At 37.4% G+C, this 12,943-nt stretch overlaps 1 protein-coding gene across 17 annotated transcripts in view; it reads right to left on the reverse strand.

The window, feature by feature from the left end:
* Positions 1-311: 311 nt before the first annotated feature.
* NRG1 (neuregulin 1) overlaps positions 312-12,943 on the reverse strand; it is a 154,715-nt gene continuing 142,083 nt past the window's right edge. For all 17 annotated transcript variants that reach the window (XM_087957471.1, XM_087957470.1, XM_026673015.2 and 14 more), the window contains 5 exons: positions 10,702-10,804; positions 7,641-7,767; positions 5,381-5,511; positions 3,722-3,925; positions 312-1,184 (listed from right to left, as the gene is read on the reverse strand). In XM_087957471.1, coding sequence (XP_087813597.1) covers positions 530-1,184; positions 3,722-3,925; positions 5,381-5,511; positions 7,641-7,767; positions 10,702-10,804 — 1,220 coding nt within the window. In that variant the 3' untranslated portion in view covers positions 312-529. The remainder of the gene's footprint in view (positions 1,185-3,721; positions 3,926-5,380; positions 5,512-7,640; positions 7,768-10,701; positions 10,805-12,943) is intronic.

The raw sequence follows: 12,943 nt of genomic DNA on the forward strand, positions 1-12,943 counted from the left end.
TAGAAGCCTCTTCAAAGAAGAAATGAGCATGTTTTGTTTCTTGGTTGGTATGCCAGGATGGATTTTTCTTTTTCTTTTATCAGAGCTACGACAAGCAAGACAGGGGAAGGTTGCAGTTCTTACAGACCATACAGCCAGCCACCATGAACCCGATGGGAAACAGACTGTTAGAGACTTCTGCAAAATACTGTGGAACAGCAGTCACTTGTAACTTTTACAAAACTTGCTCTCAACATAACATAAAGGCACCATTGATATCGTTCTCATTTTTGAAATACTGTAAAAAAATTGCTACATATGGCACATAACACTTTTGTATATACATTATATATTTTAATTTATAAAAGTTTTTTCCCCCTCCTGTGTTTTTCTTTTTAAATCCTAATAGCGTAATTGCTAAAATAAAATAAATTGTTTTAATTTAATCATGGAGTATTTCATTATATAAAATAAAGTTTTACATGTGAATCTATGTGGGTTTTTTTTTTAAGTGTTTTTTTTCCCTCTCTCTCTCTCTCCTCCTTCTCCTTTATACAGCGATGGGATCCTGGTTAGCTATTACACCAGACAATCTTGCTTGATATTCTTCCTGCGTCGAGAAGCGGCTGGCTTGGTTAGTCCTAGTGTCAGTGAGCCTATATGCAGCAGCTGATTCTAGGTCAGCGGTTGTAGGGTTTTGTATGCTCAGAAAAGGTGTGTCTTCACCTATCCTTTCATCTTCTGTCTCACTCTCTGAGCTACTGTTCCCACAACTCGTGTCAGTGTTCATTTCCAATCGAGTGGAAATGTGGCCATTGGGCTTTGTTCTTTTGGCCCTCCGACTGTTGACCAGTTTCTTTGGAGGCTCTTGTGTAGGTTCATATTCCTGCGTGGTTTCGTATTCCTCGTCCTCGACTATCCTCATGGGACTCGGTGGTAGGCTGTTGCTTTCATGGACAGGATTGTGGTGGTAAGAAGAATTGAACTGTTGTAAGTGAAGCTCGTATTTTTCCCGCAGCCTGGGTGGGGTCACCAACAGGAGAGGCCTCTCTTCTTCTATAAATGGACTGACAGCTACAGACGGGACAGACATTGTTAAACTGGAGACTTGCGGTGACATTTCTGAAGCTGGTGATTTTGGAGAACTTGGAGTGTGGAAATCTACAGGAGACATGCGAGCTGGCGTGGTCATGGCAGATACGTACCTAAAGAAGTACACATTAAAAAAAATAAGCTGAAGAATAAGGATGTGATAAAACTATGATGGTGGTAAGAAGTATTTATTCTTCTATGATGGTAATAAGCATTTGAATTCAGAATGTAACAGCCACATATTCTGTAAGTAGAAATGCAACTTCTACAAATTGCTACTAGCTATACTGAAATTTAACTTTAACTTTAGCTAAAAAAAAATTAAATGATCATTTATTCACTTCTCTTGATTTCCAACATGTAAATCCAATGCCTGAAAAGATGGAATATTGGCAATGCAACTCAATTTAATCTATGATTTATTCTAGCCTTGGAATCTCTTGACATTTCTAAAGATATAATGGGGCTCCTGCTACTAGCCATGCAGTGTTTTTTTTAAAGAGTGTTTGAATCTCTTCCTTCTTCATTGTCTTTTTAAAAAGATTTCCATCTTATTGTAAGCAACTGCATTGAATATATCTATCTAAAGTTTAAGATTAAGAAAGATTTCATGGCCATTTGGGAATAAGACCCAGAGCCAAGAAGACTTTGGATGTTCTTCAGCATTTCTTGTTTTGGTCTTCTACGAGTACAATGTCAACATGCAAAATTCAAATAGTTTCATTATCCCAATTTTTATTCACATTTCCAGGTTTTGTAGCTATTAAAAAAACCCAGGCTGAAATATAGATAATAAAAGCTACTCTAGAGAGTTAAATATTTAAACTTTAATGCTCACAGAATTAATGGCCTGGAAGTGCAAATAACTAGAAAGGAATTGTGCAATTTTATACTTTTAAAAATTGGTCCAAAAGCAAATGTAAGTATTGTAGAGCAATGGGACTCCACCTTTCAGACTACTTCTATAATAAAATAGTCAAACAGTACCAAGTGGTATTGAGGAGAGTATGGCTTATTTATTTATAATTTATTTATTCATTTGATATTTTTGCACTCTGTGGGATTTTACCTCATCAACTAGGAATCAATGAAAGCACAGGTCAGCTTCGCTTTCCAGAAAGGAAACAAGATGATGCTGTTAGGTGAAGGAATGAGCCAATTCAGTCAAACATTCTCCACAATCCAGATACTTTTATCAGAAATTAATAATATGTAAAACTAATATGCAGTAAATATGTGAAGATTGTATTGATTCATGGATTCTGGTATTGTCCCAAATAGTAGAGCTTTGTTTACCTTCTCATCTTTATTTTGAAAGGAAGAAATGCTTTTAATTTGCCTATCTGTTCAATACAAGTTATGAATAGCCAATTAACAAAATCTTATTAAATGGAAAAGAATGCAACTTCATTTAGCACTGACTTTTAAACATTCATTTTCAATTCTTGTTTAGTTATATTGCTATTGTGGTTGTTTCTCCACTCAAACTGTATTTTTTTCCACACTTTTAATATAAATTGCACCCATTGATCACCACATGCTAAAGTGGTGAAGATGATTTTGGCCATTTTTTCATGCAAAACTAATGATATGTTCTAGAGTTAACCAGTGGTGATATAAGGCATAGCTTTCCCACCATTACATTGGCACAGTGCAACTACAAAATCATGAGGAAATAGCTTTAAAGAAACGTGGATTAACTGTAAAAAACAACAGATAAAAAACCTTTCACAAAAGCACCAAAGCACTATGAAAATGGCAAATTATTATATAAATATTAAGGTACAAAAGCACCATTTAGAATTTATTGATCAAAAAAATAATATTTCCCCAAATAAAACCCACCAACCCTGATAAGCTGCAGTTCTCTCTCTGTCAGGATCTGGATATGCCCTACAGTAGGCAGTGGTGGCGAACCTAAGGCATGTGTGCCAGAGGTGGCACCCCTCTGAGGGCCTGCGTGCCATCACCCCAGCCCAGCTCCATCGTGTTTCTCACTGTCTCGCCAATGGGGGAGACTGGGTCCCTTCCTCCTGGAGCCCATTACGACGCAGACCCACAAGCCGACGCTGTGTCATCGTGGGCTCGCTTCTACATCCTGGATGGTCAGTGGCTTTTCCTGCAGAGCTGCCGGTGTTGTGATGCCCCACCACCTCTCCACCGGCCAGCTGATTGTCAACGTGCTGCTCCTGGGATTCCCACCACCCAGCACCAGTTCAGGGGTTCTTTCCCCCCCAGGAGAGGGGGAGAGAGACAGAAAGAGAGGGAGTGAGGGAGAGAGAGAGACAGAGACAGAAAGGAAGAGAAAGGGGGGAAAGAAAGAGGGAGGGCAAGAGAGAAATGATATTACAAAAGTTTTTATTTTTTATCATTGCTAAACATAATATTTCAAAAGCAGAAAAAAAAAAGAAGGGGCATAAAAGTGCATTGATCACGTGTTTCTTAGAATAATTAGCTGAACTCTGCCTTATTTATCATTATTTTAGGTAGTAAAACCTCAGTATTCAGGTTAAATTGCCGTGTTGGCACTTTGTGATAAATAAGTGAGTTTTTGGGTTGCAGCTTGGGCACCCAGTCTCTAAAGGTTCGCCATCACTGCCCTACAGTATTTCAGATTGGTGTCTTTCTTAAGATCAGCTCCTGTGGATACCTTTCACTGTGCGGTGAATCACGGTAAGAGTCTGGTGTCTCTCGTGCGTGCCGGAGAAAACTGTTGTATTCTCTTGGTCCACCAATGCCATTGAGGCGACCGCGAGGTCCTGAGGGGCTTGCATGGCGGCTGTTCTCAACTGAGGAGCACACAAGGGCTGAATGACTTTCAGAGATTATGCTTTCAGTCCGACCATTACTCCAACTGACCATGAGCCGTTATGAAAAACAGAAGAGAAACATTTTAAAATTCAAGAACTGGAAAGTGAAAAGAAAGAGAGCTTGACAGGGTCCTCTGTGCATCTGTTGGACAATAGTGTTTCACATTCATTATGTTGCTGAAGAATTGAGGTGATCATTCTCCCACAACTGCTGGGAATATAAAAAGATAATCACTCAATCTTAAAACTAACATCATTTCCAAGATTTTATTATGACATAATGAACAATGCCAGAGAGTAGAACTATTCTATGCAGAGGTGGGATTCAATTTTTTTAACAACCGGTTCTGTGGGCCTGGCTTAGTTGGTGGGCAGGGCTTGGTGGTCATGTTACTGGTTGGGCATAGCCAACTCAACATCACTCACATCGAGGCACACATCTCCTCACCTGGTCTCTTGTGACTGTGGGGATGCTGCCACAGTCGTAAGTGTGAAAAATGGTCATTAGTCACTTTTTCAATGGTCACTCCACACAAGCAAATTATCAGCAAAGGAGGGGGGGGGGGAACTCCAGAGACATTCCTGAGATAGGAAGTTTAGTCCTGCCAAGAATGTAATAAGGGTTAACGGAGAGGCAGTTTCTGTAAGCAACACCAGAATGTTTCCTTCCTGCCTTCCTTACAGGATTAAGCCAGTAATTTCTTCTAACAACCCGGTTCTGTGAACTGCTTAGAATGTTAACAAACGGTTCTAGCGAATAGGTGCAAACCTGTAGAATCCCACCCCTGATCTGACCGGTATAACTACCGGTTCTATTGCTCTGTGTTGCACACGGATGCGTGAGTCATGTGAGTGCAATTTACGACCTGCTGAGCTGCCCGGACAGCTGAGCAGCGCTGCGTGTGGGTGCGCAGAGGTTGGAAAAGCCCTTTTTTCCTGCTTTTTCAACCGCAGCTATGACGCACAAAGCAGCTGAGATTGAAAAATCAGGAAATAAAGATCAGGTAAGAGCCCGGGTGGGCGGGTGGGCAAAAACATCAGCAGACATAGAACTGGTTCTATGTCTGCTGCTCTTCAGAGCAACCGATTCTACAGAGGTGGACAGAACTGGTAGAATCCCACCCCTGATTCTATGTCAAGCAAAGACAAATTATGTACATGAAAGAATAATGATTCTTTCCAAGTAAATTCAGGAACTCATCATGGTCCAAATGTAGTACTAATTCCAAATTAATGGTGTGATGTGAAATCCACAGAAAACAAGGCAGCAATTGTGAAGAAGTGAGCTAATATGTTGATACCGAGACTTGCTTCTTTTGAAAGGAAAAAATAAAACAGGAAAAAGAATCAAAGAAGGAAAGTAAGCTTAATAAAATAAAGCAACTTAGAGCATTTCAACTACAAAAGAAGTCCATCACCTTTAAATCTGTTTACTGTTTTTAAAACTTGCTTTGGGGGTTTTAGTTAAGAAATACGTTGGCTTTATCTGAGCCTCCTACCTGTGGCTGGGAGTCTGAGTGACGGTTGTAGAATGATGTGTAGTTGAGGTATAGTGACTTGTAGAAAAAGATGCCTCAGTTTCTCTCTCAACAGCATGTTCACTGGATATTATGTTTTTAGATACATATTGCTAAACAAAACAGACACACAACTTATATTTATAACACAATTAAAATCTACCAATCAATTCTGTACTCTTGCCTTAGACCTTATATCAGGAGTCTTCAAACTTGACAGCTTTAAGACTTGTGGACTTCAACTCCCAGAATCCCTCCTCCAGTCATGTTAGCTCAGGAATTCTGGGAGTTGAAGTCCACAAATCTTAAAGCTGTCAAATTTGAAGACCCTTGCCTTATATAAAGCAGGGATGTCTGACCTTGGTAACTTTTAAGACTTGTGGACTTCAACTCCCAGAATTCCCCAGCCAGCATGGCTAGGTAGGGACTTCTGGGAGTTGAAGTCCACAAGTCTTAAAGTAGCCACGGTTAGACACCCTTTCTTTATATATACACACATGAAAGCATTTCAAAAATTGAAGATGTACTTCTCAAATTCAATACTTTATTCTCATGAGAAGACACTTTCCTAGAATTAATTCAAATTAAAGTAGAGTGATTCGGTGGAAACAGTAGTTTATTTTTTATTTATTTATTTATTTATTTTATTTGTCAATCGCTTACAAGATAATAAGTATAAGTATAAACATGAGTAAGAATACAGGAAATAGGTACAAATAAATGGGGACAATATGATAGGGATGGTAGGCATGATTGTGCACTTATGCAAGCCCCTTACAGATCTCTTAGGAATGGGGTGAGATCATCTGTAGAATTCTTTCACCAAAACAAATTTATTTTAATGGCATTCATGGTTAGGAATAGGACTATTGCTGAGCAGTATGAATGATAGATTTCCCTTTTTCCTTGTTTTGCTCACTGTATTTTTGCAATCTTAATTGTTCATGAAGTGCTTGGTCCAATTTATAATCTGAAATTTTAGAGAACTATTTCACTAGATCTCTCAGTTCAATGAAATCTGTGAACAGAGAAGCACCACAAAAATTCCCCTCTCTCTGTTTTTGCTTAAAAACCACTCTAATTTCAGATGATTTCTCTAGCACATTCATCCTAGCCCACATTTTCCTTTGATATTCTTTCTACAGCGACTTCCACCCCATCTTGCTACAAGAAGGTTCTGAAGACAATTTCATTCAGTTGGAACTAGTACTGCTACGATAGTCCCAAAATTTAGTGTGGCCACAAATGCTTTATGCAGAAAATTGCTCCTTTAATTTGTGAAGCATAATGTAAAAATCAATTTATACCTCAACTCAGTGAGTGACACCATCAGATTTGTATGTATGCACACATGCTGTGCATACTGTATACATATAAACACACAAATACTGTATAGGCATATACATGCAGGTTCACATAGCACTCACTAGGTGAGTTTTTAGTACTTTATTCATAAAGTACTTTTACAGTCCTGGTATTAGTTTTTAATATATTTCTGTTTATTGGTAGTTTTTTCAGTTATATCCTATTATTAGCATTTATAGAGTGAACCATTTCTTCTATTGTTATTGATTTTAGAAATGATTCTTCCTTTTAATTTGAACCTTATAACATCTCATAAAATTATACAAAATGCTGTTTAGAGATAATAACAATAAAGATTATAATAGTAAAATAAAATGGTTTCTTTTGTGGATAATAATTTATTATTATTACTATAAAATTTTTATCCAGTGTTTTCTACACATAATTCACGGTAGTGAACATACTTAACATACTTGTCTCTGATTTCCCCCCAGAAACCAACAACTCTACCAGCATCTAAATATAATTTCACAACTGTTTTCAGTTAAATCAGCTACTGCCATTGTTTTGACAAACTGGTGTAGGAGATGTCCAGGCTGAGCCTGAAAGGAGGAGTCAAGCATGTCATCAGCCTTGAGTCCCTTTGTGCACACAAGAGGTCTTAGTCAGCCCACCTTGAATTCCACTGACTCTTATCTACCACCTATTTGTTTTGACTGTTAGTAGTTCCGATTCTTGCAGCGGGTGTTACCAAGCAATAAACCTGTATTCATGTGAACCGCCTTGCTTCCTGGTTTCTTGCACCTTACAACTAGTGGGAAAATAAGATCTTAGGAAAGCGGTACTATTTTTTTAATACATTGTTAAAAGGACTAAATGTCACTCAAATAAATATTGATGAAGAACTGATTATTAACAAAGTTTGTGTGAAACTCACATTCACCAGCTGGACATTCTCCGGCGGTGGATGAGGATGGTGAGGCCCATTTGCCATGTTGACCCTGTGATTGCGTTCTGATCGAAGGCCTTGCCTGAGGCGGTCATGCAACTTTTTCCGCTGCTTCCTGAATTTGAAATATGGAGGTACTTTAGAATTCAAATAGTTGACTGAATAAAATAGTTCTATAAGCCTTTTTGATCATAGCACATTCCCATTACAGAACTGAATTTTATCATTTGTAGATTCAGAAATACCAGGAGCTGATGGTGCCAAAATTACGAGAAGATTTGTTCACAGATAAAGTTGCTGATACAGTATCTGGCACCTTGAAACTATACCAATCTCATCTAGTAGCCAATTACAGCGCAGTATCGTATGAAGATGCTACAGAAAGCAGATTGTACTCCAGTGGTTTATAATACATGTAGCCAAGGGCAGGTTATTAGATCCAGAGGAGTAGAATTTTCTAGGAAAGTAGCTTTTTTGCCCTTTCCTGTATTTTCTGGCAATAACAGCACACTGGAAACCTTATTCCCTGTGGCTAGGTCTTTGTAATATATCCGGAACAGGAACCCGTTGGAAGACCTTATTTTGAACTCACCAGCTAATTTGTTGCCTGCCAGCAACCAATAATGTACAGCTGTGGGCTGTGTGTTGGTTTTTCTAGAGCTTATTTGTTAGGCAGTTTACTTTTGTCGGTAAAGATATAGAAAAAATTTTTTAATTCTTCTAAACATAAAAAATATCAGAAATAAAAAGGTTCTACCCCGCATGGATTCAAGAAATGATCTCGATTCTGAAAGAGGCAGCGATTACTGGCTGAACGTTTTCAACGAATTCATTTATTAAAAATGCTGAATCACTCACTGACCTCTCCTGCCCCCTTGGATGAGAGAACGTTACATGTTTAGTTGCACATTCAGCTGGGCTGAAGATATGTGCTTGATGTTAGTCCAAACATACAACAGCATCCACACCATATATTGCCTTTTCTTTCAGTAGACGGGGAGGAAAACCCCCCTTCTCAAGACTGGAAATAAGGCCTCCCCACCCACCTAAATGAAGTTGCTTCCATTATCTCCACCTACGGAAAGGAAAATAACACCCCTCTTTTGCAGAAAACCAAAGATAGCAGGTAGAAAATCTTCAGGGACAAGATTTTAAAGAAAGGAGAAACAGTGTTACCTATTCTCAAAGTCCTGCCCTGATGTCATTAAGGAGAAAGGAAGTATATATGAGGGGAAAAAAAAATCTAATTACTGGGCCAGTTTCCTGCTTTAAACCCTCAAGAGATATTGAACTAGCATGATTTTGGTTTTCTCAAATCAGAGGTCAGCAGCATTTTTAGACTTAGTATTATTTAATTATTATTATTTTGGCTAAGGTTACACCAGGAAGGCAGTTCTTGTTGTGGGGGCGAGTGGGTACTTAAAAATAAATAGGAGCTTCAAACCTTAAACAGGTAGTCCTTGAGTTACAACAGTTCATTTAGTGACCATTCAAAGTTACAATGGCACAGGAAAAAAAACTTATGACCATTTTTCATACTTATGACCATTGCGGCATCCACAGGGTCACATGATCAAAATTCAGACATTTGGCAACTGATTCATATTTATGACAATTGCAGTGTCTCAGGGTTATGAGGTCCCATTTTGCAACCTTCCAACAAGCAAAGTCAATGGAAAATCCAGATTCACTTAACAACTGTGTTACTAGCTTGACAACTGCAGTGGTTCACTTAACAACTGTGTCAAGAAAGGTCATAAAATGGGGACAAAACTCACTGATGTCTCACTTAGCAACAGAAATTTGGGGCTCAATTGAGGTCATAATTGGAAGACTACCTGTAGGACTCTGCGTAATACAACCAAGACTTAAATGCACTATAGTTCCATGGATTGAATATTGAGATTTCTTTAAAATTGGATGTGATGGTTCCTCACCAGAGCCAAAGAAGCGAAATGTCAGGGACTAAAGGGTCAAAGTTCAGGTTAGCTCATTCCTACAACTTCCTATTATGTCTAAGCTAAGCATGTGCACTTTCTATAAGTGAGAAGATATCACTGTTGAAAAAAGTGTGTTATTGTTTACATAACAGTTGCTATTGTTATGCTGACTTCTAAAATGATTTAAAAGTATTGCTTTGGCTCTTGCACATCCATAACACCTCTCTGCATTTCATTAAAGCACTCAAGGGACTCAAAGAGGAAAATTCTGATGAAAGATAAACAGGCTCAATATTTCCACACCTATTGTTCATTCAATTAATTGTGGCTAGGATATCATCTTGATTTAATACTTCCACTGAATCCACAATTGCTGAAAGTAATATCAACAGGGAAAAGAAAACAAACATAGAAAACTTTGGAAGTCCTATCGAGTTTAATAAAAGTTTTGACTTCTCTCCATTCAGAAGATGAATAGATGAAACAATGAGGAAGGGCGCCTTGAAAGTTGGGTGGGTATGTCTTTTATTTTTTTAAATGCCATAAAAGTAAATATTTTTGCCTGTAAAAATGTATCACCAATATACTTAGCAATACACAGCTCTGAGTCTGAAACATTTTTATCTGAAGAGCTCACTCTGAAGAAAGATGCCATGCTTTAATTTGGAAAGATAAACATAATCATAATGATTTGGAGGTTCCAAGACTCATTTATCAGGCGCCTTTTGACATTCATTATTAGTGTGATTCACCACATCTCACACACTGCTAAAGATAAAGACAGTCTTGGATTTAAGCCCAGCTCAGTCATTCTGTGTAATATCATGTGGTACAACAAGTTTAAAGGTGGAAGCCCTTTAAAGCAAATGGGATGTTTTTACAATGATCTCAATGGATCATGAATTAGATTAGTTTCTAAGGGATCACTTCCTATGAGAAGCTGTGACAAATTACATACTACATTCCGGCTATGCTTACAATCTTACAGAGAAAAATTTTAAGATTATTAAGCCATCTAAGTTGCATATCAAGATGCAAATACATTTTTAGTTTATTTTGTGAGGTCCTGATTACAAAAATTATAGAAAAAAAGGAAAAGGGATGTTTACTTGGTTTTGCAGTATGCCACAACACACATGATGCCAACAACAAGGAGAGCAATGCAGATGCCAGTTATGGTCAACACCCTTTTCTGGTAGAGTTCCTCAGCTTCTAGAAAATGAGAAAATATAGATGGTTATAATATGTACACTGGATGAAAAAACAAGAGACCACTAAATACAGCTTATAGTCTATCAACTTATAGCTACATTGAAAGTATGACAAACTTTACGCGCAGAAATTACAAACTATACTCGGTATCACTGATGTGAGAAAACTTGAAATAAAAAAAAATTAAATTAAATGTAAGTTTAAATTAAATTTAAATTAAATCAAATCAAATCAAATCACAATTCAATGTTTTGTTTAACACAATTTAAAATTTATGAAGCCATCTAATGAAATAAAAACAAGGCACTGATAGAACAAGTTGTTTTGTTTAAAAATGGGGTTTTCTTGCAATGATAGCTGGGATAAAGATTGGACTTCTCTCCTCCCAATTTTCTCTTCACAGTCTCTTGTGGTAGTTTAAAATATCCAGGTGTTTTTTTCAATATTATCTTGCTCTACACAAAATTGCATAATTCATCAGGAACTGACAGTAACATTTAAGTGTATCCACCCCTCCAATAGGCAATATGCATTGTACCATAGACATTATATGGTTGATTAAATAGTAAAGAAAAGATGATGATATTTGGGTGAAAACTGCAGTTCTACTGCAATGATCTCAGTCTAAGACATTATAATCAATATGAACTAATTCTTAGGGCAAACAATGTTTTGCCTGGAAAGATAATCACATTCCACTTGGCAAAACATAGTTTATATGCTAAACAAAGGAAATGATATATTTAGGACACTGATACCAATGGTGCACAGGATTAAACAACAGAGTAAGCCAGAACTTTGTATTTTTTTTTAAATCTTATTTTGGTTGCTAAAATGTATTTAGCTTTTAATTTAAAATTGTGCAATCATATAGTTGCCAACCTCAAAGTAACCATTGTGTGAGCAGCCAACAGGAATTTGCATTCACAATGGGAATGTTTTTAGGAATATGACTATTCAGAATTAAAGAAAGGGGACTGGAAAAATCAGTATTCTTGGAAACGAGTTTGTCATCAATGGAACAGGATTTGAAAATCTGTTACTTTTCTGCTTTGCGATAGTTTGTATTTAGCAATTTCCTGGTCTGGTGATCTTTGTATGTTTGCAGATAAGACATCTGTTAGGACTTGCTTTGCCTTAGCCTGTTGTTTCAGATTGATTTTTGGCAATAAGCACTGTCAGGTCCAAAATTCCTGACTTCTGTGGTCATTGTTGCTCTAAGGATCCAAATATTTTCTTAGACACTGACCCAATATATAGTTTGACTATGTCATATTGGCCAAGATCCAATAACTGGCAGTGTCTGCTGATATGCAGGGCCGTTTATTGATATGTAATCATTTGGGGGGGGACGACATACTGTCTGGATTTTTAAAAAAATGGGAGATAGGATTTGATTAAATGCTTATTGCATAATTTTTAAATGCTATTTTCAGCACATGATATGGCAAAATGATCAAATTAAAGGGAGACTATACCCCTTTAGCTGAGAGTAAGTCCTAGTGAGCTTGGTAAAGTTTTCCTCTGAGTAAGCATATATAAGCTCATGTGAATGAAGGAATGTGAGTATGTTAACAGCTTTTGGTTTTCCCTTGAGTTTTCAGATCATAACAGATTAAAGGATAAAATATTTAATTGCAATCAATGGCTCCTTCATGTTTAGCTCCCCTTTGAGGAATCAATTATCCCCTGAAGAACATTTAGAGCTTAAATCTCCTGAGCTCCAAAGACACTTCTTTTTTTAGGACATTGATCATATTGAAATACCTTTCTTTTTTATTTCATTATCTAATACTAGTTTAAATGACAATAATTCTATGATTTGAGAATATCTGAAAACAAATCTGTTGTGATTTTATGATTTTGTTCTTACATTTCTCTTAGGTATAAGGAATAGGGCAAGCTATCCAGACACTAAATTTTCAGTCTCATTCACCATGAATTATGAATTTGTGTATAAATATCTTCCAACCTAGCAGTTCAAAAGTACGTAGAACATGCAAGTAGAAAAATAGGGACCACTTTGGTGGGAAGATAACAGTGCTCCGTGTTCCTTCGGCATTTAGTCATGCCGGCCACGTGACCACAGAGACGTCTTTGGACGGTGCTGGCTTTTTGGCTTAGAAATGGAGATGAGCA

This window comes from Notechis scutatus, chromosome 2, assembly GCF_049901735.1.
Source record: "Notechis scutatus isolate UNSWTSFEM ecotype Mainland chromosome 2, rNotScu1.2, whole genome shotgun sequence".
Lineage (NCBI taxonomy): Eukaryota > Metazoa > Chordata > Lepidosauria > Squamata > Elapidae > Notechis > Notechis scutatus.